We start from the raw sequence: 25,218 nt of genomic DNA, 5'->3' as shown, positions 1-25,218 counted from the left end.
GCGGTCTCCAGCGTCTCCCAGGGGGACCCCAGACCACGCTTGGCCCCAGGTGACAGGGGAAGAGAAAGTTCCCAATGGGTCTTCACCAGCCAGTTTCCCGTTGCAGACTTCCAACGTTATTTTCCTCCTGAAAATTTTCACTGTGATGAAATTGCAAAACAAACCCATTTCCAAGGGAAAGCAGGTAGGGCAGTGGAGGGGTGCTGCAAAAAACACGCACCAAAAGCCGTGAGGAGGAACGAGGCTTTTCTTCAGCTCAGGGACACAAGCCCCGGGGCCAGATTTCACCCTACGCGTTCCCCATCAAATAAACCGCTCTAAAAACGAACCCCGAAGAAACGCCCCTCCCAGGGACAAGGGAAACTGAGTCACAGGCAGGACCTGCCTGCCTCGCCTCCGCCGAGATGCTGGGAGAGGGGCGGGCAGGGCTGGCGAAGGCAGGAGGTGCTGCCCCGCGAAGGCACCGGGGAGGGCTGTGCACCCTCGGGGCGGGGGGTGGCGGTGGTGGGGGTGATGTCCCTGCGCCCCGGGGGGACCCCCCATGCTCCGAGGGACACCGTGCACCAGTGCGTCGCGGGGGGACCCCCCAGCCCAGCGCCCCGGACGAAGCGGGACGGCGAGTCCCCGGGGGGTGGTGGTGGGGGACACGACACGACACGGTGCACCCCGGAGGGGACCGCGCACCCCCGGGGGGTGCGGGGGGAGAGGGTGCGGAGCCGCCCCGGCTCCGGGGGGCGGCTCGCAGACAGGAAGCGTCCCGGGGCGGTAGCGGTAGATTGGCAGCGCCCTGCTCCAATGGAACGGCGGCGGCGGCCCCGGCGGCTTCGCACCGCCCGCGCTACCGGCCCCAGCCAGCCCGGCGCGGGCGCCCCGCCGCCGGCCCCGCTCCCGGTTCCCGGTTCCCGGCTTCTTCCCGGCTTTTTCCCGGCTCCGCCGAGCGCCATGGAGAGATAGCCGCGGCACCACGCAGGAAGGTAGGAAACCGTTCCCCGTCCTCACCCGGAGAGGAGCGCGGCTTCGCCGCCGCCCCGACGCCGCGGTGAGGGGCGCCCGGCTGCGGGCGGGCTACCGGCGCCGCGCAGGCAAGGCGGCTCCCTCCCCCCCCCCCCCCCCCCCCGGCTGTTTGCGGCTCCTACGGGGAAAGCTGGGGCGGGGGGCCGGGGGGGTGCGTGTGTGTGTGTCCGTCCGTGTCCCCTCGCGAAGGAGCTGGCAGGGATTTGCCCTCCCGCTTCCCCCCGCCTAGCCTGGGGGTACCCGGTACTGCTCCCCCTTCTCCGCCCAGCGCGGAGATGCTCGGGGGATGGACGGTGTTCCCGCGGTGGGATCTCTGAGCCCCTTCCCCAGCCTCCACAGGCGCTCCCACACACACACACACACACACTCCCCCACCTCCTCCGAATTTGGACACCCCCCGCCGTCTCCGGTGGGAGTTTTCTGGAGAAAGGCTGGAACACCACCAGGCAAAGCGCCTCCCTGGCAGGGCCCCCTCTTCTCCTGGGGGGTCCGGGGAGGGAAAAGCTGCTCCCAATTACGAGAGGCGCGGAAAGAGACGCTTTCCCATGCGCGGGCACTGGCAGGGCTCTCCGCCTGCCTTACCCCTCCTTGCCCCGGGATGCTGTCTCAATCTCGACTTCTCCGTCCTCTGCCAGCCCCTGCGGGTGCCCAGCCCCGGGGCTGTTCCCACTGCCACCCTCGCAGCCTGGCTGTGTCACCCACCAGGTCCCCTCCGAGCTGTGGCTCCCGGCTGGTTTAGGGTGTCAAAGGGGGCCGTGGGGCTGAGCTTGGCTCGGACATTGCTGTCAGCAAACCAAGACCCCGCTGTGATGGGGCCTGGGGGTGCCTTGGAAATCTCGTTTTCCTTGTGCCAGGTCTCCATGGGGAGGAACCCAGAGCTACAGCAACTCGTGGATGTTTGGGCATGGCAACACCAGTGCTGGACCGACCAGCGTTGGTGGCGTAGCCAGTGCCGAGCTGCCTGGGGCTGGCCGAGCGCCTCGGGTGCCGGGAGGTGCCCACTCCTTGCAGGCTGCAGCCACGTCTGGCCGCTGCGTTTGCAGGAGGAGGTGGGGTGTTTGCACTCTGCCTGTTTAGAGGAGGGCAGGTCGCAGCGTGGTTACACACAAGGCTGCACAGAGCCCAGCACAGGGCAGAGGACCTTCATGGGGAGCTGTGAGCTGGCCGAGGTCCCTCCTGGGGCAGAGATGGGGACAGGACATGGCCACAATGTCCCTCCAGCCCCCATGCACTCTCTGCTCCACCACCTTTTTTTGCAGAGTGAAAGGGGCCGGATCTCCTTTCTGGAGGGCTTTGAACTGACCTTGGCAGCCAAAGTTGGACTGGAGTCGGGGGGCAGGGGCTGAGCAGTGACAGCAGGGTGGTGCGCAGGGCTGGACGTCACCCGCGGTGGATGAACAGGGGATGTGGGGTGCAGTAGGGTAGTGGGGAGGGGTCCCTGGGGCATACAGCTGAAGGCGGAGGCTGCCTGCAGGAAGGTGGGAGAAGAGCAGCTAGAGTTTTGCCCTGCCTCCTGCTCCATGAACAGGAACCTCGTGGGGAGGGGAAAACTTGACTTGATTATATCTGATAAGCCACTTTTTCCCCATCCCAGAGAGCAGTCCCAGCAGCGGGGGGAGGAGGATGCTTGGCCAAGTGCGGGCCCTGTTTGTGAAGGATGAATGAATGACTCACGGCGCGGCGAGTCTCCCCGCCGTCTTCATCGTGGCAGCAGCAGTGGTTCCCTTTTGCAGCTGCTGGGTTTATCAGAAGCCGTCATGCTGGGTGGGCACCCAGGCAGCCCACACCTGCATCTCCTAGCCCGCAGGTATCCTGCCTCCCCTGCCCTTCTCCCCTTGCTCGCCTGGACCATCCCGAGTGGGGAAACCCCCACGGATGGTGACAGTGCGCGGCACCCTCACCTGCCATGAGCTAGCTGAGCACTCGGTTCAAACCCTCTCTTTCCACTCTGCTCTTGTTCAAAGGCAACTCCAGACTCTTCCTGCTCATGCAGGGCTCAACCTCCCTCCAGTTTCCTGCCGAATGCGTTCCTGGAGAGCTTATTCCCCCGTGGGTTTGTGCCAACATTGTGCTTTTAGTTCAAGACCTCTTCTCCCTCTCCGGTGTTTACCCTGCTGTATTTATAACTTCCTCATTAGGTTAAACAAGTCAAAGGATTCTTGCCTCCTCTTCTCCCATGGGTTTGGCTCTGGAGGAAAACCCCTCACAAGATGCTTCCCGCAGGAGGGGGCAGGTGCCGGCTTGCGGCTCTGCTTTTCTCCCTTTGGAAAATTTCGGCACCTCTCCCAGCTTGTTTCCCCTCTTCTTGCGTGGGAGAGGGTGGCTCTGCCCCTGCTGAAGATGTAGCCAAGGATGGAGCTTGGATGGGACAGGAGCTCTTCCCTACGGGCGATGTGCTGGGGCCTTGCCAGCATTTGGGATGCTGATACAAAGCCAGCATCAGGAATTAGCCCTGGGATGTCTGAGGTGACTCTCTGGGATGTTTAGAGAGCTTTTGGTTTTTCTAAGTGTTCCTGTGGTTACAACAGCATCGCATGTGTGAAAATCACCAAATCTCTCTGGCCGGGGATGTTGTGACCTTACGACCCGAGTTCATACCAGCAAGTCTCTCTGCACCTCCTGGTGATGGTTTTCTCCTCCCATCCAGGCTGTGAAGGTGGGGAAGGGTGCAGATGCCTCACAGTTGTGGTTGAGTCGTCTTCTCCAACAGCCAGATTCCCATGGACCATTTCCATGGAAAAAGGAAAATTCCTCTGGAAATTAGAAGCAGGTTTGTGGTGTCAGGGATCAGCGTGTTAATAGGAATTATCTCTCGAATCTGGCTGCTTCCCAGGTTTCTGAGTCACCCTGGCACGGGAGTAGGATGGGGTGAGCTTCAGGCTCTTTTGGACAGTCACAGCACCCACAGCCCCCGGAGCATGTGCTGGGCGCTCCGGTACAGGCGGAGGGCTGGGCTGAAAGGTGCAATTCTTCCTTCTCTCCAGTGGTATGAGTCTGGGACATGGAAAAAAACCCTGGCAAACATCTCCTTCTCCTCTGGTGTTTGGGGTGGGGGAGGTCCAGGAGAAGAGGGACAAGAAGCCTGTCAAGACCTGATTCACCTCCATCCTACTGAGGCTGTGCGCTGTGGTCACCTCTGACCAGCGGAGCTTGGACTTGCTCCAGCGGGGATTGGTCTTTGCTGAAAAAGCTTACGAGGGATTTCGGAAGGGTCTGGCCAGGGGAGGGTCACGTTCGCCACTGCCCTGCTCATACACATTTCCTGAAGGTGCTTTTGGAGAAGGCAAGCAGGCTGGAGGGACCTCGGGTGAGACCTGGCATGGTCCGACGTGGGGCTGGTCCATATAGGTGGCAATGGCCAGGGGACCGCAGCTAAGACTATGCATCAACCAGGAGAGGGGAGCATGCTGAAAGCATTTTGGAAATCAACCCGGGGCTCCCCAGAGGCTGCTCGGCTCTGGTCCCCTCCTCTCAATACAGAGACGGCCAAAATAGAAACAGCCTAATAAAAACAGTTACGGACCCGCAGAGATTGCCTTATAGGGAAAGGTGGAAAAGTTTAGGGCTCCTTCATCTAATGAAATCCTGATGGTGGAAGAAGGTCGCATCTTCTGGTTTACCCCACCTCCTAAAGTGAAAATAGGGGATGCTGAGCCTTGTTGAAAAGCCAACACTGGAGACGCACTGAAGGGAAGAGGGGATGGGAGAAGCTGCCAGCTTCAGGGGAACATCATCTCTGCGGCAGCTTGGGGAGGATCTTCTGACTTCAGCAGAAAGGGACTGCACCTGAGTCCTGTCCCACCTTGGGGAGCCCCAAACAGGGCTCACGTTTGCCGCCTACCATCCTGCTGGCAGCCCTAACGGGTGTGGATGTCCCCGCAGAAGAGCACGTGGGAGGCAATGGGGCTGGCACAGCGTCCCTGGAGCACATCTCCGTGGGCTGGTGCGGTGATGCCCGTCCAGCTGTTTCCTTCACCTTCCTGTGCTTTGACCAGTCCCTTCCTTTGGGACTGAAAACCCCACGTGCTTCATTCTGGCCATACCGATAGCAGCAGCTGTATCCAGGGACCTCACCAGCCCCCTCTGATGAAGGTTGGCGTGGGCATCAGTGCTTCTTGAATTCAATAACACTGTGAGAGGCGTGATTCAGCCCTCGCCTTCCTGCAAAAGTAGCTAGGAAAAACCAAAAAGTGCCGTCATGCGGGGTCTCCATCATGGGCCAGCCCAGCACTGTGCTGGTGTTGCAACAGAGCTCCCAACAGCTGTGCTGTAACAGCCTTGCAAGGGTCCTCGGGGCTGGCTCGGCCGTGGTGGCCCAGCTTGGCTTTGCGAAAGCTGCTGTCACGCAGGGTGCCCGGCCCAGCTGGCATCTCCCCAGACTTTCTTGCAGGGCCAGGGCCAGTCTCCAGCCCCTGGGGAGGTCTGCAGGAGCTTTTCCTTTGCTTTCCATGAGTTTTGCCTGAGGCCTCAAGGCTTAGGAGGAGCTGGTGGACCCGACAAGCTATTGCTCCATCCTTGTCTTGCAAGGGCCAACACGCAACCCCAGGGGGGTTCCTCGGTGCTTCAGCTGTTTTTGATTTTTTTAGCTCCTGCGAGGCTCCCAGGGGGCTTTTTCGTAGCTCCCTGAGGCTGCTCCATGCCATCCTGGCTTTGAGTTTTGCAGCTTTACAGCCGGAGCATGGCTGCACCCAGGGAAGCATCCCTTTTCCCTGGCCTCCCTGATGCCGTGCCTGGCTCTGTTTCCCCTCTCCGGCTGAGACTGCGTCCACAGTCCTTGCACCCCGGCACCCAAAATACAGCTTGGTGCCTTGGGCTCCCTGGCTGCTATGTTCCCCCTCCCTGCAGTGCCAGGGCAGGTGGTGCACGCAGCAGGCAGGATGCAGCCCCCCCCAGTGCCTGCGACTGCGCAGGGAGCAGCCAGTGTGAACTCTTGGAGGGGCTGATCTCTCGGAGCATCCTGTTGACAGCTCTCAGCCTGCTGCACATCCCCATCCCTCCTTCCTAACCAGAGGCTGCAGTTATGCACTGGGCTCTCTGGCAGCTCCGGCAGCTGGGCGGTTTGCCCCGGAGATGCCTTGGAGGGTTCTTCTCAGCCAGCAAGGCACTGAGGTTTGGGCTCAGAGTGGTCCGGGAGGAGGATGATGAGATGCCTGGGCTCGGATGGAGCGGCAGCGGTGCTTGTGCTGTGCCTGGGATGGGTGAAGGACATAAGCAAGGCAAGGTCCGTGGGGAAGGTCGTCTTGGTTTTCAGCCCTGGGGTGCAGCTGGAAGAAGGAGACGGGTGCTGGGGCATTGTGTCCTAACTGCATCCCCAGATGATGTCCCCATGAGACATGTCCCCGGCAGGGTGGTTAATGGTGAGCAGATCCAGCCATGCACAGAGGATTTTCTTCCTCCGGTGCCTGGAAAGTTCCCTGAGAGCTTTTTTTCACTTATTTTCCCCATCTACCAAGGGCGGAGGGACCCTGCATTAGCATTTAACCCTCCTGGGATGCACAGGGGACCTCAGCAGTGCTGCCGGTGACGTGGCTGCTGCATCTCCACCAGCAGCAGCATTTCAGGGATGGCAGCAAATGCCTCTCCACCATCCCTTGCCGCAACCAGAGGAGGGTGGAGCGGAGCCGGAGGCAGCATTTGCGGCCAGGTCTATGAATTTCCAATTACCAGCTCGCCTTGCCACCGTGTGAGAGGTTCCTGCACCTAATTTTTGGTGAAACGATCCATTTTTCTCAGTAATTTAATAGCGTGGGCAGGCTGCTTGCTGACGGAGAGCCAGCAGCCAGCACCGAGGAGTCTGTGTGCCGGGCTGCCGGCCGTAACCACCTTCCCTGGGCGACGCAGGAATGCTGACCTAATAGAAAAGACATTTAAAGAGGAGTTTTGGAGTGTGGCTGGGCTCAGATTCGGCTCACACACACGGCTGCTGGCTGCAGCGGGGTCTCTCTGTGCCCCAGCAGGTCCCAGGCACCGGCATGGGCAGAGGGGACATCCCCAATGGGAGCTGGGCACCAAAGCACGAGCCCTCCCGACTGTCAGTTGGCATAGCAGCTGCTTTATTTTCTGGAAGAAAAGGCTGCTTCAGGGAGGCTGTCGCAAGTTGTGAGCTGAGGCTGGGTTCAGCGCCCGGCTGTGGCTCTCCCAGGGCTGGAAAAGCCGTGGCTTTTCGCTCTGACATTTTCCAAATGAGATGTTTTGATTTTTTTTTTTTTAATTTGATTTTATTCCCCACCCCAAGGTAATGTTTGGAAGCCAAATTTAGCTCGATTTAACTCAAACCATTTTAAAAAAGTAAAACCACTGAAAACTAAACAAGGCCTATCATTTAGAACAAAATGTTTTGGTTTTCATTTTCCTTTTGGCACGAAAAACACAAACTTTTTTTTTTTTCCATTTTCCTCTTGACCCACAAACAATTTTATTATATTTTTTTGATCCTCCTGGTTGTTTCCCAAGACCGCGTTGTGCACCGCGGCTGGGGGACAGCAAGCCCCGGTGCTGTTCCCGATGGGGCGGGGGTCCCAGAGCGGGTACTTCCCCGTGGAGGCGGGAAAGATTTTGCAAAGGCAAGCGGGAGCCGCTCTCCCCACTGCCAGCACTGACTCAGCTGAGAGCTCCTTGTGCAAAAAGGGAGGCCCCCCAGGCATAGGGTTTGGGTTTGGGTCTGTCCTGTCTCTCCTAGGGCAATGTGAGCCCCGGGGCTGAGCCCCGCTGGTACCTGGGCTGGGCACGGCCGTGCCGTGGGTGCTGTGCCCCGCTGCTGGGCATCTCCGCCGGGAAGGGCGAACTCTCGCATTGCCTTCTCTCCTTGTTTATTCAGGTTTAAAATTAATCTGACCTTCCCTGGCTCAGACTTGTGCAAACACGGTGTGTCCCTGACTGGGGACCTCTTGCCGGCCCAAGGGGAACCCTGTCTGTCCCTGGCTTGTGCCGTTACTGTCCCTTCTGGGTGAGGTCCCCGCTGGGACCCGGGTGCTGGGGGTGCTGGGTGATGGTGGGGCACCCACTCTTGCTGTCGGTGTGCCAGCTCCCTCCCGGCAAAGGCACCTCTGGCTGTAAATCAGTGCACAGTTAATCCTGCGGTGCAAGCTGCCAGGAGGCTGGGTGCCCAGATCTGGCATCTCTGGGCTGGGTGAGGGGTGGCTGCGATGCCTCCATCCCGGACAGAACCCAACGTGCCAGAGCCAGCGATCGTTCCCCCAGCCTTGACCCCCTCCATTGCCTGGTGACCCAGCCCTGCGTCCTCCATCCTTTGCCAAACCTCAGCTCTCCGCTCTGCCCCAGCCTCACCGGGCTGTCAGCCTGGCAGGGAGCAGGGAAGGAATGATGGGGAGCAGCGCCGTGGCCAGCCCTGGTGCAGAAGCGAGCGCCCGACTCATCCGCCACCTGATTTTATTTTATTCCCCTCTCAGTGCCTCGCTGCATACCACAGCCGTGCTTTTTATAGCCCCCAGCTGCAGCCTCGGCGTGCTCCCGGCCAGTTCCCCGCTGTGGCCCCGCTTGCTCGGTGCCAGCAGCCCCGGCCGGCGGCGAGGCGGGGGGAGGATGGACGACATCCCCGGGGTCCCCGTGGCGGTTCAGCAAGAGGAGAGCGCGGGCTGCGGAGGAAGGCAGATAATTAAACCCTAACCCGGAGCCACGCTCCCGTGCCGGCGGAGGCGTTTAAAGAGCCGCATTAGTCACCCCCTTCGCAGCCGGCGTGTGCTGTGTGCCAGGTCGGAGGCGAGCGGCGGTGGCCCGCCCCTCACCGTCCCCTCTGGTGCTGCCATGGGGTGTTTCCAGCCTGCCAGAGCCACCGGCTCCTTCCCTGAGCCAGTTTGTCAGCAGTCCCCCCTCCATCCCCAATCGCCTCCCCCCCCCCGCCCCAGGCTCTGGCGGGGTTGCGTTGCTGTGAGTAGAGGTTAGAGGGAGGGTAGAGGTTCCTGCCTGCTCCCCAGGAGGGCTTTTACGAGTGCCTGGGGCTTGCCGCCACGTTTCCGCATCCTGCAGCCGTTTCCGTGGCTGGGATGCTGCGCTTTGGGGTCCGGAGCGAGGAGGAGATGAGATGCGCGGTTCTGTTGCAGGCTGCGTGCCTGGAGCATCCCTCCGTCGGGATGCGGGGTTTTGCAGAGCGGGGGGGGGGGGGCAGCCGGCCAGCGGGCAGAGAGCGAGCATCCTCGCTGGGAAGCAGCGGGGGGGGGGGGGGGGGCCCGGCGGCTCCCTCCCCATGCTTTCTCCAGACGTGATTTCACCGCCGCGGGGAGGGAGCGCGGCCAAGGGACGGTTCCTGCTCTCCCCGTCGGCACCCGGCTCGCTTGCCGGGGCATTAGTCATTTGGGCCGTGGCTGGGGACGGGGTGTGCCTGGGGTCCCCGCAAGCTGGGGGGACGGGGGGCTCGATGAGCCTGCACTTTTGGGATGCTGCCAGGGAAAAGGCCGAGGGAGGGAGGGATGGGGGGGGCTTCTGGGCTCGCAGCCCACTGTCCCCCTCCTCGCTACCCTGGCGGGGGGGGCAGAGGGCAGCAGTGAAGCCAGATGTGCTCCGGGCATCTTTGGCTGAGCAGGTGGGGCCGGGACAGGGCCACCTTTGCTGGGCTGACACCTGCAGCTGCTCCCCAACCTCATGGGGTGACTTTTCAGAGCTGGGCATGGCAGCATGGAGGCAGAGGAGATGCTGTGGGGAGGCAGCATCCCACTTTGGGGATGGAGTTGGGGAGGTGTCCCAAGGAGGGGACTTCTGTGGAGGTTTGTGGGTCCCTGGGGATGAGGAGAGACTCCAAGGTTCCAGGGAGCCATGCAGGACGCTGCCACGTCCCCTTGCCCTATGCGGGCACCAGGGGTGTTGGGCGCCTGGGGCTAATTTTAAACCTCGGCCAAAACACCGTCCAGTTTGTTCTGCCTCCGGCAGGGATGCAGGGAGAGGCCAGGCAATGAAATACCAGCAGTACTGCTGTGTGGCTGCCGCCAAGCAGCCGGGCCTGGGGCAGCCTTGGCAGGGTAGGGCAGTGGGCAGGGGAAATCAGGGAGCTGTGGGGGTGTGGAGGAAAGGTTGTGCAGGGGTGGTGGGTTTTCCAGAAGTGCCAGCTGTAATTTTAACCTGGTGCGGGTGGTTGTAGAGGGGACGCTTCCCAAATCTGCTCGCACCCGAAGGTGCTGGGCTTCACCCCGTGAGGGTCGGGATCTCACCAGTAGCACCCCAGTTCTTGGGCAAGCTGAGGGTGGCCAGGGAGGCTGTGGGAAGGGGGAGCTGCTCGTGCTGCCGGCCAGGTGCCGAGCATGCCGGGAGAGGGGAAAGCCTTGGAGACTCATTCTGAAACAAGGCTGCCCTTTTATTCTCCTTTACGACTGCATTTTAATATCCACAAACACCCCTCCCTCCCCGGGCTGCTGCCAGCGGAGCCTGTATCGCCTGTGCTTGGCCTGCTGAGAAACCCTGGCCAAACCCTGGGCCCCAGCATGGGGAGAGCATTATTTTTCCCCCCTCATTTTTTTTAATATATGTTTTCTATAGCTCTAATTAGACGGGCTTGAGCCCCAGCCAAGGCAAACACACCTGGGGGAGCCTCGCCTTAAAGACCCCATCTGCTGTGTCGGGGGCTCTGCTCCCTGCACAGCCATTGCCTGGCCCCTTTATAGGGGAGGGGGCTGCTGGGGAGGGTAGGACCGCTCCCACACCAAGCCACCGAGCTGCCTCTGCGGAGGAGGAGAGCCCAGCAAGGCAGCGCAGGGAGATGGTGCAGAGGCAGCGGGGGCACCTGGTGGAGCCCCGTCCCACAACAAGACCCCCGTCCAGCGTGGAGCTGAGGTATCCCCTCCCCTACCGGTGCTGCAGTGGTGGCACAGGGCTCTGCGCCTGCCAGGGCAGGATGCTGTGGGAGGGGGTGCAATGGGTACCAGAGAGGTTTTGCTCTCCTAGGTTGACAGCATGGGTACATCAAGGGGTCACAGACCCCAAAATCTGTGTGTTCCCTGGGAGGGAGGATGCAGGGGCTCCCCATCATGTCCGGGTGTGTGTCGGGCTGCAGGACCACCTACCCGGTGACACCCATCCAAGGACCTTTCGGGAAAGCGAGCAGGGGACATCAGTGTGCCAGGCCACCACAATGGCTTGCACTGACAGCCAAATCCATGCTGGACTGAGCTTCGGGTGCTTCTTCCCAAGACTGCTGGCTTTTTTGTGGGGCTTTTTGGCTGGGCATTTCTTCCTCCAGTTGTTTCAGGGGCCACCCCTGGTGCCCCATTGCTAGCAGGGTGAGCAGTGCTGGCACCCCCACGCCAGGGTCCCATGGGTTTCACACCACATCTGTGCTTAGCCAGAGCCAAGAGAGCAACTGGGGGTCTCTGCTTGCTCACATTGGGGTCCCACCTCTTCTGGGACTGGGATGCACACCCTGACAGTGTGATGTGGGCCAGGGAGGAGCAGCACCCTTGGGTGGCACCCAGCACCATGGCTCATCCTTGAGGACATTTCCTCCTCCCTTCCACATGCCGTCTCCACAGGGCTGTGCAGGGGACAGTGCTGTGCACCACTCCATCCTCGGGGATTGATGCAGCACACCATCCCCTCCTTCGCTGTCTGCCCAAGCAGGGAGCAGGTGGCACTGAGCAGGCATCACTGCTGCAGACTGCCTTCCCGGTGCCCGGGGTGCCATTGACTGCTCCGAGGAGGAGCTCCGGCAGGTGCTTCACCCTCTCCCCTCCGGCTGGCTCTGTGGAGATACCACCTGCAAAGGGAAATACGGTGTGCTTTGGGATGCACCCCCACCCAACCGGTGCACCCAAGCACTTTGCACAAGCATCGCCATCTCAGGGCAAAAGTAACTGTAGCGGCAGCTTAAAATATAAAAAGTAGGATCCAGCCTCACCAGGACCTGCTGGCTCCGTTCAGGTGATGGGCTGGGCTGGCGGGGTTGTACAGGCTGGGACATGCCTCTGTCCCCCTCTGGCAATTGTGCCAGGCTGGAGGGTTTCCCTGTGTATGGGGGGGCTTTGGGGCACAGTAGCTGCTGGTCCTTGGTGCCTCCAGCCGGAGCTAGGGCTGTGCAGAGGGCAGTTCGAGTGTTTTGCGAAGGATTTCAGAGCTGCCTTGGCCACCAGTCAGAGCAGGCTGCAATGGGAACATTTCGAAATTCTTCTGGACGAGGAAAATTCCACGGGCAGCCCCCCTCCGGAGAAAGTTTGGGATGGCTGAAATGTTTGGAGTGAGAGGCTGCTTGCTTTTGTTTACTCTGAACTATAACATTGGGCGGGGAGGGATGGGTTGGGGGGGAACCCAAAAGGGGAAAAAGAGACAATAGGAGCCTGTAAACAGAGCTGGCCCGGAGCGGGGCTGGGGCATCTCTCCAGCATCGTGGAAGGAGATGTGTCAGCACGCTCACCGCATTGCCCTGCTTTCCCCCTGCTCGGATACGATCGCACTTAATCTTTCAGGAGAACTTGGCTGGGGTTTTTTTTTCCCCCAGCAGAAAATGAGCCGGATGGTGTTTTTCCAACCTTCTCAACTTAGGCAGGGTTCAGCCCCCAACCCCTGCCCCTGTACTGCAGCCCCCAGCCTCAGCGGTGGGCTTCTGCCCCAGCTTTTCCCTACTTCTTGCCACTTCTCCACCTTTCCTTCTGGCTTGGGGGCTGCTGTCTGATTGACCTAGCATGAGGCGGGGGGCACAGATGCTGCTGCAGCAAGGTGTTTCCCCAGCCTCCATCCCTGCCGTGTGCCTTGCACCCTGCTGCATCCCCTGGGCTGCCTCGCCTCAGCAAAGCAGGCAGGGTTGCCTCCAAGCGTGGAGAAGACAGGCCATGGTTATCCCACTGGGTGCCAGAGCCTGGCACTGGCACCCCCACATCACACATTGCTGGGGGTCTGCAACTGCCATCCTCCCCCCATGCAGGGACACTGCCAGTGGGGTGGAAAGGGTTAACGGGCCACCCTTTGGTGGTGGCTTTATTTGGCCTCCCAAGTGGCCCTTAATGACACCTGAAATCCCTCTCCGGCCCAAAAGGGATGTTGTTTTGCAAAAGGAGTGACAGCAAATTGCTAGCTGGGGGAGCGTACGGTGAGCTGTTTATTTTGGCCCAGCCGTCCTGCAGCGTTTTGGCTGACCCGGGCACCTTCGTGCCTCGGGGATGGAGCTGAGCCCGATGGCTTCCAGGCACCAGCCAGCACGGGGAGGGATGGGGGGGAGCACTGGGCAGGGGGATGCTGTGGGGCCCCTCTCCAGGTTCCCAGCTCCAGGCTGGAGTTCATCAGGAGGAGCTGGGCTTGCATGGAGCGTTCACATGTACGTACATTTATATGTCTGCCCCCTAAATATATGGATGCATATGCTCTTATATCAGCTCCAGGGCCAGCCTATGGAGGGAGTTTGTTCTGGGGGATGCAGAGGCTGCTGGGGGCTTGAAATGTCGGGGCGCAGGCTGGTACCCAGCTGCCCCATGGGGCCGGGAGCTGCGGGTTCACCGAAACCTCTGCCAGGCTGGGCTGAGCCCAGGAGCAGAAAAATATCCCAAATCCTAAAACGTTCCCGGGACAGGAAAAGCCTTTCCCACCCTGCTCTAATCACAGGGTGGCCCAGCTCCCTGCCGGCGGGTCCCACCCGTGTCCCTGGATCCGGCACGGTGCCCGTCCCCATCCAGCAACCCTGTGCCGAGGACAGTGGGGATGCAGCCCCTGCCACGACTCCGTCCCTCCATCCTAAAAATAATCTCTCAGCTGTAAAGAAACCCACCGGTGCTACAGCTACAGCACCAGTGGGTTTCTTTACAGCCGGGAGATTATTTTTAGGAATTTCTCCAGCGCATGGCTTTGCGGGGGGGAGCGTGGGGATGGGGATGGGGACGGGGGGCCCTTCTCTCCCCCCCTCTGAATGCAACGCTGCCAGCTGGCATGGTGTCGGGGCTGCTGGCTGCTAACAGAGCCCTCGCTGTTTTGGCCCTTGCTGATGCCTCCGGTTACAACCGGGAGCCAGAGACTTCTCCTTCCCGCAGGATGGAGCAGGGGAGGGCGGAAATCGGGGCATTGGGGTGGGAGTTCCCAGCTGGGCTAAGAGCAGAGTCTGACCTCCACAAAGCCACCAGCATGCCGAGGTATGTGGTGGCTCCCTGGCCCCCCAACACCAGGTCCTGCTAGCAGCTGCTGGCCCCACAGAGGAGAGAGGTGACCCTCGGGATATGGGAGGGGAGGGGTTGGGCTTGACTTTGGACACCAGTGGGGCTGTGGTCAGCCGGGCATGGCCAGGGGATGTCGGGGCCAGGGAGGTGGGTTGGTCTGGGTTGGATGGAGATGTGCATTATACCTGGCTGTGGAGATGAACTGGTTCCCTGGGCAGCACTGAGGTTAACCCTGTGTTTGGGCTGAGCTTGGGTTAACCCCACGTTTGGGTTAACCCCACTCCTGAGCTGTGCTGTGTTTAACCCAACATTTGGACTGCATAACCCCATGTTTGGGCTGTGCTGGGTCTAACCGCACGTTTTGGCTGAGCTGGGTTTAACCCCACTCGTGGACTGAGCTGGATTTAAGCATTCATGTGGACTGCACTGGATTTAACCCCAAGTTTGGACTGCACTGGATTTAATCCCACTCCTGGGCTGTGTGGGGTATAATCCCATGTTTGTACTGCCATGAGTTAAGCCCCACACTGGGATTGTACTGGGTTTAGCTCCACGTTCAGGTTGCACGCAGGGTTTATTGGACTGCACTGGCCTCACAGGGAAAGGCTGCAACTGGTTTTACTGGTTTAACTGGGATAATTCCAGTGTGCTGGGGTTGCACTGGCTGCTCAGATCAGCCTGGCATAGTGCCCACCCCCTAGCCAGCATGGGGGCCCATGGGTGCTCAGCACCCCACTGAAGCGGTGCAGAGAATAGCAGCCCTTTTTGAGGTTCCCCAAGGCACCAGAAGGGGCTGGGGACAGCAAGCGGGGGTCTCCCCTTGGCCTTGGGGAGCATTACCCTGGCAGTGCCCAAGGTGGGCGAGAAGTTGCCCCCAGGTGCTGCTGGTGGTCCTGGGGACTGTGAATGGCCCAGGTGGCCCTGGAGATGGTGGAGGACATGCTTCCCTCCCTGCCAGCACCCATTGCTGGGCTTTCTCTGGGCACCCAGCGGCTGGGAGGCTGCCAGCTGTGTTTAGGGGACAGGCATGGCTGGTTGCAGGGGACCATCCCAGCAGCGGAGTCGAGGCTCCCGCTGCCCCGAAGGTGCATATTGATGCAATGATGATGGAGGTCATGGATGCTGCAGGGGTGGGATGGTGCTAGGTTTCTGGGCAGATCAGTGGCCACGGGGATGGACTCAGGCCATGCTGCAGCTCCTCAGAGTGGGGCAAGGCACTTCTGTGGGGCTGCCAGGAGGAGAGGGGGTTAGTAGGGCACTGTGCTCCCAACCCTGCAGGAAAGCAAGAACAGGGGAATTCCTGCTGCTTCAGAACACCACTGCCCTTGCCCACAGGCAGGGTTTCCCACAGCGGGCACTGACAGAGAGGAGGGTCTGGGGTGCGGGGCCAGGGATGCTCCTCCAGCTCAGGGGCAAGAGTACAGTGTGATGCCATCTCTATGGCATTAAGAGCCAGCTGGCATCAGGCATCACCCATTGCAGAGTGGCTTTTTGCAGGTGGGTGACTGAAGCAGCGCCCAGCACACAGCGGGCAGAGCTGCCAAGTGTTCTTGGGTTGTTTTATTTGCCACATCTCTATTGCAGCGAAGCTGCCCCAGACCACTGGGGAGAAGTTAGGAGGCACCCCAGCTTTCTATGCTCAGTGGGGAGCATCCTGTGTCTCCCCGCTGCCATGTTCAGCCCTGCGGCATGGTATCATCTGCTTGTGTGTTTCCACCCACCACCCCCAGCTCTGCATGTGGCTCATTCTCTTTGAAAAGTGACTTCAAATGAAGCAAAGCAAAAAAAAAAAACAAAAAAAAAAAAACCACTGTCTTTCAAAGCGCTGAGCGCAATGGAAAGTTAGCCTCCCCCAGGAATCTGTGCTGGGCTTTGCCAGGCCACGGTGGGGCATGGCACAGAGCGGCTGCGCTGGGGGGACTGTCACACCCCACGTGGGCATCGGTACCGGTGCACATGGCTGTGATTTTGGGGGATGTTTTGGCTCACAGTGTTTCGGTTTGGATGCAGGAGTGGGCTTACAGCAAGATTACTCCCCACAGCTCCCCAAAACTTTTGGATGGGCTCAGATGATACCCAGCGGGACAGCAGGATTGGTGCAGGATGGAGAGTGGCACCTTGCATTTCTGGCTTACATCCACGGGTGCCACGCACAGCCTGGTCACCCTGGCCATGGCGGTGACGAGAGCATCCCATGCCGAGGGAGCAGAGTCCAGCACCGTTGCCCTCCCTGCTGGGGCCAAGCCACAGCCCCAGGCTGGGCTGAGTCCCTCTGCCCCGGCTGTGGCCGTGGGAGGTCACCCAGCCCCAGGCGGGCAGCAGATGCCTCTTGGGCTGGGATTAGCATGTGGGGAGGAAGAAAAGCTCCGATTGTTCCTTCTGTCCCGGCTCGGCTCCAGGACCACTGTGCCGGGACTCCCTGTCCCTGGGATGTGTCACTGCTGGTGCAAGCATAGAGGGATGCTTTCTCCGCCTGTGTGCCCGTCCATGGGGCTGCAGAGCTGCTAAGGAAGGTGGCCTGGCAAAGCACGTGCATGTGCATTCATTTGCACGCCTGTTTTCCCCTCGGTGAGTGAGTTTGGTTGCAGAAAGTACAGGGATCCTTTCTGGGCAGGCTGTTTTGCAGCACTGCCTGGCCCGGAGTGCCTGGCTCCCTGCCACGCCGCTGCACCCGGGGCATGCGAGGGCTCCGGGTCTTCCCCTGCTCTGCGGCTCCTTCTCCTTTTGTTTGTGGCCTTTGGGCAGGCAAGGAAGGGCTTGCCCTGTTTATTTTCTCTGTGGTGATGCTCAGTCGTGGCTAGGTTTTGGCAATGCTCAGGCGGGTCATTTACTAAGACAATGTGTGTGTCTGGGGGGGGCTCAGTGCTGCCTTCCCCTATGCAGGGGTGGGCGGCTGCCCAAAAGAGCCCATCCAAGGCAGGGGAGATCATGGGGTGCTGGGGTGAGGACGGGGAGTGCTTGGGGGGGAGGCTGGCACAGAGGGTGCTGAAGGGTGGGAGGATGCGGGGTGGCCCTCAGGGTGAGCAGTGGGGGACCACTGGGAGGTCACGGTGGAGATCAGGGGTTGGGATGCAGCTGGGGATGGGGTCTGCAGAGGTGCCCTCTGCCACCACATAGGGGTCTGGGGTGCCTCTGGGTCTGTTGGCAATACCACCTGCAGCCAGGCTGGCCAGGCAGGGCTTATGCCATTCCCAAGGGACATTAGCAGCAGCTGGCTGCAAATCATGCCATGCCTCCCAGCAATTCCCTTGTCCATGCAGGGAAAGATGCCTTTCAGCATTGTGGCTGCAGGGTCATTTTTCCAGACTGGCCTTGAACCAGTCAGCGGCCCTGAGACCTAGCAAACTCGTGTCAGCAGTGAGCCAGTGTCCAGAGCATATTCCCCTGACACAGAGCGGCACAGTGGGTGATGGTGCAGCAGCTCTGCCTTCACCCTCCGCAGCGTTTGGATGAAAACCCAGGGCGGTTGGGAGAAGTGATTTTATTTTAAAACTATTTTTCTCTCTCCACACTAATACACTCTCCCTTCTCCCTGACCCCACCACCCCCAGCACCATCCTCTTAACTCTGGCCCACATGGTGTTTGGAGTTATTTTCGGTTGCTCCTTTTAAATGTATTTTAACCTTTTTTTTTTTTATTTCCACTGCCAAAATATTTTACTTTCAGGTCAAATGTTCCCAGTTAGTTACCAGCATAGTTTTGGCAGGGACCTTTTAACTGATGTTTCTTGGGAATGTTTCTACGGGTTGTTTGGTAGGAAAAGCTTATGGCAGTCTCATGAAATTATTTACATTTAGGGCTTGTGTTTGAGGCTGCCTCACATGTTCAGGACAGGGTTGATGCGGGGTGCCGCATGTCTTCCCGCCTGCACTCGCTGGGTTGCAGCACCCTGCCTTGTAGCTCTTATTTCCTTTGCCACACGGTTTGGTCTGTGGCCATAGGCACCTGCCCGCAGGAGAGGAAGGGGCAGCTGCTCTGGGGTGCCTTTGCAGGGCTGGAGCATCCCTCCCTGGAGCCCCTCAGCTGTTGAACCCCGGGTGACTCGGGGGTTCATGGGTTTACACCCACGAGCTTGCAGCCTGTGCTTGGGGCGGGCAGGGAGCTCACTGCCTCCTGTGCCCTCACACCCTGCCCGCCTGCAGCCGGGAGCAGAGCCTGACAATATGGGTGTAAATAAACAGGCCTGCCCACTTGTGAGGGGTGGGCAGGGGGCTCTTCCAGGGAGAAATGACTCAGCTGTCTGTGCCTGCTGGGGGCAGGCGGGGCTGGCTGATAGGGACAGTGTGATGCTGCTGATACGGATGGCATTGTGCTGGTCAGGACGGATACCCTGAGGTGATGCTGGCTGGCACAGACAGGGTGATGCTGGCTGGTACATGCAGAATGATGCAGGCTGGGATTGATACCTCAGGGCAATGCTGGCTGCTATGGACAGGGTAATGTTGGCTGGGTAGGACAGGGTGATGCTGGCTGATATGTGCAGAACAATGTACGCTGGGATGGACACCTCGGGGTGATGCTGGCTGTGATGGACAGGGTGATGCTGGCTGGCATAGACAAGGTGGTGATGGCTGTGCTATGGTGGGGAGACCCCAGTCTGTGGCTGGGGTTGACCCATGAGGAGTTGGGTGCACATCCCTGACTCAGCATCCCCCTCACTTCTCACCTCAGACCCACTGGTGATCTCTGAGTGGGAGGAAGGGATTTCAGGGCCTTTTTCCCTGGGTCTGGAGACCCCAAATGGCCTGGAAGGGCACAGACCTGCACGGACCAGCCCTGCAGAAGGTGCAGGGATGGGTAGTGACATGGGACCGCCAGCCAGCCTCACTCTCAGTACAGTCTGAGCTCTCACATAGCTGCTCTCCCTGGCTGTGTGAGCCTGTCCAGATCTAACTGCTGTCTCCTGCCATGTAAATACAGGCCAGAATTTCTCCTGGGTCCCTTCCTGCTCCAGCAGGTCCTGTCCAGACCGGTGCAGGTCTCTGGACCACCCTGGGGCTGGGAGCCAGCCAGGGCTTCTGGCACAGGACTGCAATGGCAAAGAGCCCTTAATCCTGCCAACCCACACAGCTCCGAGCTCCTGGTCAGTGTTTGCCCTTTGCGTCCCCCCTCCAGGCATGGGGACTTCTTGGCAGCCAGGGACCAGCTGTGACAGTGGCACAGACCCTGCCAGCTGGCCCGGCTGGGGTCCTGGTGGTACGGTCCCTGTGATGTCCTGGGCAGGATGGGGCGAGACAAGAGGGAGATGCGGGGTCCATGGTCCTGCAGGGATGCTCTGGGCTGTGGATGCTCCTGGCCACCCCATTGCAGGGGATAACACCCTCTCCCTCCCCACTCTGCCTCCTCCAGATGCACAGTCCCATCCCAGGCCTGGGCAGGGTGATGGTGTTCCTCGCGGCAGCTCTGGCATCAGCCTCCCTCGCTGTCCCTGAGGACAGAGAAGAAGAAGGTGAGCCCTGCCTCAAGCCCCCCCCCCCCCCCCCCCAGCCCCCCATGTCCCAGGTATGGAGACCCTGGGGGCACCCCATTCCCCCCACGCAGGCACAGACCTACCAGAGTCAGGGTGTACGCAAAATGCAGCCCCATAGCAAGGGGTGTCCTCTGGCCGGCACCTCCCTGCAGCTGCCCATTGCCCAGCCCCGAGTGGGACCAGTCCTTCCCAGTCCCCCCTGGTGGTACCTGCATGAAGCAAGACCCCAGAGCCAGCACCCAGCTCCCCAGGGGGGTACAGCCCCAGGCTGCCCACCTTGACCCCCAGCCGTGGCACGGGGTGGCACGGCGTGCTAACACCCATCTGGGGATGTGTGTGTCCCTCCAGGTGTGCAGTACGGACAGGTGGGGACAGATGTGACCCTGTCGTGCGCCGGTGCCCACACCGGGTAGGTCTTTTCCATGCACACCAGAGGATTTATCCGATGGGATGGTTTACAGGGTGGGCCTGGGGCGATCCCGCCACCCCTCTCCTCTAACGTCACCTGCCTGGTCTCTCCTTCCCAGCTCGCCAGTGCAATGGAGACGGGCAGGTGCCGCGGCGCTGCCGGAGGGCTCAGCCGTCTGGCAGGGAGCCCTGGTGCTGCCGCATGCCAGCTTGGCCACCGCAGGAACCTACAGCTGCCACGGCGAGGACGGTGGCCTCCTGCATGCCGTGTCCCTGCAGCTGGGGTGTGAGTAGCATGTCTGCGGGCTGGGGTGCGGGGGGTATGCGGCCCCACCGGCATGGGCCAGCAGTGCACCCACCCCTGGCAGGGGCTTGCCAAGAAGGGACTTTACGGTGATGCAGGGGTCCCTGCGTGCCGGCTGGGCTGCAGGACAGGGGACCCCTGGCTGACTGTCACTTCCCCCTGGATCCCAGACCTGCCGGGAGTCCCCTTTGTGTCCTGCAGAGCGTCCGACTACGAGAATTTCTCCTGCTCATGGACCTCCAGTGTGGAGACCTTCCTCCCTACCAGATACATCACCACCTACAGGTGATGTAACCCTACAGGGCATGGGCTGGGGGGTTTGTGGGGTAAGCCCTGGGTCCCAGCCAAGGATAACCACCAAATCCTGCTGGCCATCTGACCCATGCCCTGGGTTCACCTCCTGCCCCAAGGACCATGCTGCACCCTGGAGCAGGTCATGTTTTGGGGTGAGCAGACACCAAGCATTTGCTTGCTCCAAAGGGGGCCACCCAGCAGCGTTGAGGGGCTGGCACAGGCAGGGTCCCTCCCTGCCGATGGCTCTGCCAGCTCCAGAGGACCTATAAGAGAGAAGCAGGTCATCTGCAAGCCGCTGAGTGCTTCGGCATGCTTTGGGATGAAAGGAGCCCTGACAGCATCACTGCTTCTAATTATCCCAGCAGGCCAAATTAGCGGGCTGCTTTGAAGTCAGCTGGAGCTCATAAAGCACAGCCATGCTGAAAGCTGCAGGAGGAGGGGGAGGCGGGGGGAAGTGGAGGTTGGGTTGGGTTGGGGGCTTGGTGGGAGGGGACTGTGTGGAGCATCAGGGGCTTGGGGGGGGCCATAGGGGAAGGGGGAAGCCAGTTACCTGGGAGTTACTTTTATCACTGTTCCCATACCTGTGCTGCTGCTGCGTGAGGCAGGGGAGGGCGTCCTCTGGGGAAGACCTTCCTGGGCACCCCGGTGTCTTGTTCTCCTGGGACCCCCAGCTCCTGCTGCCAGGCTGCTCACTTGCAGGCCTGGGCACTGTTTTAACTCTGTCCCTTGTGCCGTGTCACCTTGTGCATCAGTGTGTGAGTGGGGGGCTGCTCAGCAGTGCAGAGACCCCTGTCCCTCCTGTGGGTCATGGTGGGGTTGGCTTCATGCTGTCCCCTCATCCTCACCATCTGCTTTTCCGTTTCTCTCCATGGCAGGAAGAAATCACTGACGGGTGAAGAGAAGCGGAGGTAGGACTGACTCTCACCCCAGTCCTGCTTCCTTCAGACTGGCCCCCATCCCGAAGGTTCTGCCACTGTCCTCAGCAGGGTCGCCAAAGTGAGGGCTGGGGGTGCCCGTGGGGGAGCCAGCTACCTGGACCTGGGAGAAGGGTTTGCCCCAGGGAGGGACCTTCCCAGGAGGGACTGTGGGGCTAGGGTGGGGGTCCCTTCAGTCATGCCCAGAGGGACGTGCCAGACTCTGGAGGGGTGACGGCAGCTGAGCTGTAACAGGAGCTGCCTCCTCCACCAGGCTCTTGGCATGGGGGTCTCCCTGCATGGCACATCATTGGCAGCACCAGGAAACTATGCATGGCAGTTGGGGGAGACATCTCACCACCTTGCCTCCCCATCTGCAGGAACAAGAATGGGCACATGGGGCCATGCCTGCAGGATCCATCCCGCCCTGGCACCTGCACTGTCCATGGGTCAGAGTTCTGGAGCTCCTACCGCCTGAACATCACCGAGGTGAACCCCTTGGGCTCCAGCTTCCGCCTCCTCGACATCACCATGCAAGCCATCAGTGAGTCCCCATCCATCCATCTGTCTATCCCAGTGTCTGTTCGTCCCACAGGCATCCAGCCCTGGGCAGCACCGAGGAGCCCAACACCCCTATGCATAGCAGTCCGGTGTGACAAGGGCTCCCTGTCCTCTCCCATGCAGTTAAGCCGGACCCTCCAGAGGGCTTGGTGGTGGAGCCCATCCCCCTGGCCCCACGGCGGCTCCATGTGAGCTGGAAGTACCCTTCCTCCTGGCCCAAGGAACCCCACTTCCAGCTCAGGTTTCGGCTCCAGTACCGGCCCGTCATCCACCGCTCCTGGTCTGTGGTAAGTGGTGGGTGAGGAAAGGCAAAGCCAACGTGGGAGTGGGGTGGGCACGAGGCCAGGGAGGGCAGTGAGGGGTGCACTCTCCTGCCCCACAGCTCCCCTCTGCCTGGCGCAGGTGGAGACGGTGAACCTCTCCGAGGTGATCACAGATGCCTTTGCTGGGCTGGAGCACGTGGTCCAAGTCAGCGCCAAGGATTTCCTGGATGCGGGGAACTGGAGCGAGTGGAGCGCCGAGGCCCGGGCGACGCCGGTCAGAGGTGTGAGGGGGACAGGCTGAAGCCCCCAGCATCCCTACTAGGTTGCACCATCCCTCCCCAAAGCTCCTCCAGCACCCTGGGCTGCCCTTCTCCAGCCGCTTCCTCATGGCACCCATTCTCACAAATATCACCCAGAGCAAGCCCCAGGTCCTCGGGTCCCTTAAAGTTGACCCAAAAAGCTGGTCCTTTGCACCATCCAAAAACTGGCCCCACGGTGGGAGACAGAGCTGCAAGGGGGCAAAGCATCTCCGAGCCCAATGGCAGGCTGCAGCCGTGCTGCTGCCATTTGGGGATTGCTCCCCACAACCTCGGGGCAGAGCGGGGCTCCCATAGCTCTGCTAGCACCCCAGGGGCACCCTTGGGCTCATGAGACCCCTGGGGCACAAGGGCACCCTTCTTTGCTCCTCTCTGTGGGTCCCTGGGGTGCTGCCCATGATTTTGGGTGAGTGATTCCTGTCTCCCCTGTCCTTCCAGACCCAGCCACTGTGGCAAGTGAAGAAACCACTACAGACACCAGCCTGGAGAGCCTGGCCGAGGAGCCCTCCCAGGCTCCCAACCCTGAGCCCATCAGTGAGTAGAGCTGGAGGTGGTGGGCAGGAGTGGGGACTGCCTGCAGGCTGCTGCGTGCCTCAGCACACGTGTGGCTGAGAATGATAGGAGGGGTCTCTTGCCCCATGCCTGCATGTGGCTGGGGTGCTGGGGTGTCCAGAAGCTTGCAATAGGGTCCCCCGGGTGCCCAGGGGCTGTGGCATCCCTTGGCCATGACAGTCTCTCTGTCCCAGACCACAGTGACCCCCTGGAGAAGACAGCCGTCCTGGTGTCCCTTGGGATCTTTGCCTTCTTTGTCCTGGCTGCTGTTCTTGTCATCACCATCCTCATCTGGTAGGTTGGGTCTTGAGAGGGAAGGGCCTGCATGATTGCTATTCCCATCCCACTCTGGCCCCTGAACCCTCACCATGGGGTGTCCCATGTCCCCGCAGCCCTGCTCTGGTCCCTGCCCAAACAGACTTGATGCCAGCCCCATCCCCTTATGATGCCTTATCCCCTTGCACCCCTACCACATCAATGCCTCTTCCCAGCACACCCCACTGGCTGCAGTACTGCCCAGCTTGCCTAGGGTCTTTCTGATGAGCCCACATCCATGGGAGGTTTCTCTGTATCCTCCAAAGATGCTGCTGCTACTAACTTTCCCCCAAATGCTCCTGCCTCACTCATGCTCCAGAGTCAGTGCAGAGACCCTTCCATATGCCTTTGCCCCCTGGGAGTCCTGCTTGTGGCCACTGCCTGCTGGTCCTGTCCCTGGGTCCCCTCATCCTGCCATGGCTGGGCTCTCCCTGCCATGCTGCGGCTCTGCTGTTGGTCCCTGTCCCCATCCCAGCCCTGCTCTGTCTCATGACCGGCTCCTGCTGTAGCCTTGGAGCTGACCTGCTGGAGTAGCTGGGCACAGCTGGGCACAGCTGGATGGGGATGCAGAGTGGGCTCGCCGGGGATGCAGAGCAGGATCGCCAGGGATGCTGGCAGTGCTGGTGCCCACGGTCCTGCTTGGGGTTCTCAGCCACCGTTGCTCTGTCCCCAGGCTCCGGGTGAGGAAACATGGCAAGGACAAGACCAAACCCCACAACTTCTTGGTTGCTGCCACCCACTTGAAGGCACTGCCGAGTGAGTCGGGGTGCAGGGGGGTAATGAGGGGAATGCGGGGGGGGGGGGGGGAGGTCAGTGCCCTCTCTGACCCCCTGCCCTCTCTCTCGGCAGAGGCCCAGATCCTGTAGTGAGCCCTGGCTGATCCCCGTTCCCTGCACCCACTCACCCACGCGTGGGGCTTGATGCCACTGCTGGCACCCAAGGACCCCACTCCTCCTGGGTCGCCCCATGACCGTGGACATTGCTGGAGCCCCCAGCACCCTGGGGTGCAGGATGAACCCTAAGGAGAGAGGCTCTGCTCCCAGGAGCTTTGGGCTGCCCGTGCCTGCCAGGAGCCGGCTGGAGGTACCTCGGACTCAAGGCGACAAGCCAGACCCACCACCCGGCGCTGCTGAACACATGGGGATGATGATGCTGAGCCAGGCCCACTTCACTGCCTAGTGTCAAGGGGGACCATGGGTGCATGCTTCCAGGGGTGCCGGGCATCAGTGGGCAGGGGATGCTGAGCCCTGCCCGTCACCCCCCACCAGCCACCAGCAGGCAGAAGAGACCCCCCTACCCCATCCCTCTGCCCCTCTGCCCCACGCTGTGGCTGGACGAAGCAATGATGCCAATAAAGGGGATAGCGTTGGCACTGCCCAGGCAAGACCCCCTTGCAGATGGTGCTGGGCCAGGGAAGAGGTGAGTGGCACCGGGTGAGATGCCAGCTTGGGGACGGTCCTTGCAGGACGTGCACAGGCAGCAGGGCTGGTCTCCAAACAAGTCAGCCCCCTCCCCAGGCACCTGGAGGGGCTGAGAGAGACCCTTGCCCGGGCCAGCCCTTGCTGAGTGCCAGAAGAGGATGCAGGCAGCTGCCTGCGACATCTCCCCTGACCCCGCCAGCCTGGCAGCAGGGACAGGACCCTCTGCACAGCCCCCCTCACTCAGCATGTGGCCCCCTCCCCGCACCTCTACCCGGCCCCTCTAATGGCTTCCATGTGTTGGCACC

General features: G+C 60.8%; 1 protein-coding gene across 3 annotated transcripts; it reads left to right on the top strand.

Annotated features, from left to right (window-relative positions):
• Nucleotides 1-825: 825 nt before the first annotated feature.
• On the top strand, nucleotides 826-24,867 carry IL11RA (interleukin 11 receptor subunit alpha). 3 transcript variants are annotated; one of them, XM_030005430.2, is made up of 13 exons: nucleotides 826-974; nucleotides 19,444-19,543; nucleotides 19,913-19,973; nucleotides 20,092-20,258; nucleotides 20,447-20,561; nucleotides 21,446-21,478; nucleotides 21,865-22,028; nucleotides 22,169-22,332; nucleotides 22,448-22,589; nucleotides 23,064-23,159; nucleotides 23,372-23,471; nucleotides 24,166-24,248; nucleotides 24,342-24,867. In XM_030005430.2, the coding sequence occupies exons 2-13, from the start codon at nucleotides 19,444-19,446 to the stop codon at nucleotides 24,356-24,358; spliced, it is 1,242 nt and encodes a 413-aa protein (XP_029861290.2). In that variant the 5' UTR covers nucleotides 826-974; the 3' UTR covers nucleotides 24,359-24,867. The 3 variants fall into 3 exon arrangements, with proteins under 3 accessions (XP_029861290.2, XP_040976962.1, XP_040976963.1); XM_041121028.1 differs by lacking the exon at nucleotides 826-974 and adding an exon at nucleotides 14,059-14,139; XM_041121029.1 differs by lacking the exon at nucleotides 826-974 and adding an exon at nucleotides 16,643-16,661.
• The last annotated feature ends 351 nt before the right edge of the window (nucleotides 24,868-25,218 follow it).

Source organism: Aquila chrysaetos, chromosome Z (assembly GCF_900496995.4).
Source record: "Aquila chrysaetos chrysaetos chromosome Z, bAquChr1.4, whole genome shotgun sequence".
Lineage (NCBI taxonomy): Eukaryota > Metazoa > Chordata > Aves > Accipitriformes > Accipitridae > Aquila > Aquila chrysaetos.
The sequence above is the reverse complement of the archived record's forward strand: the minus strand, read 5'-3'. Positions and strand labels throughout refer to the sequence as shown.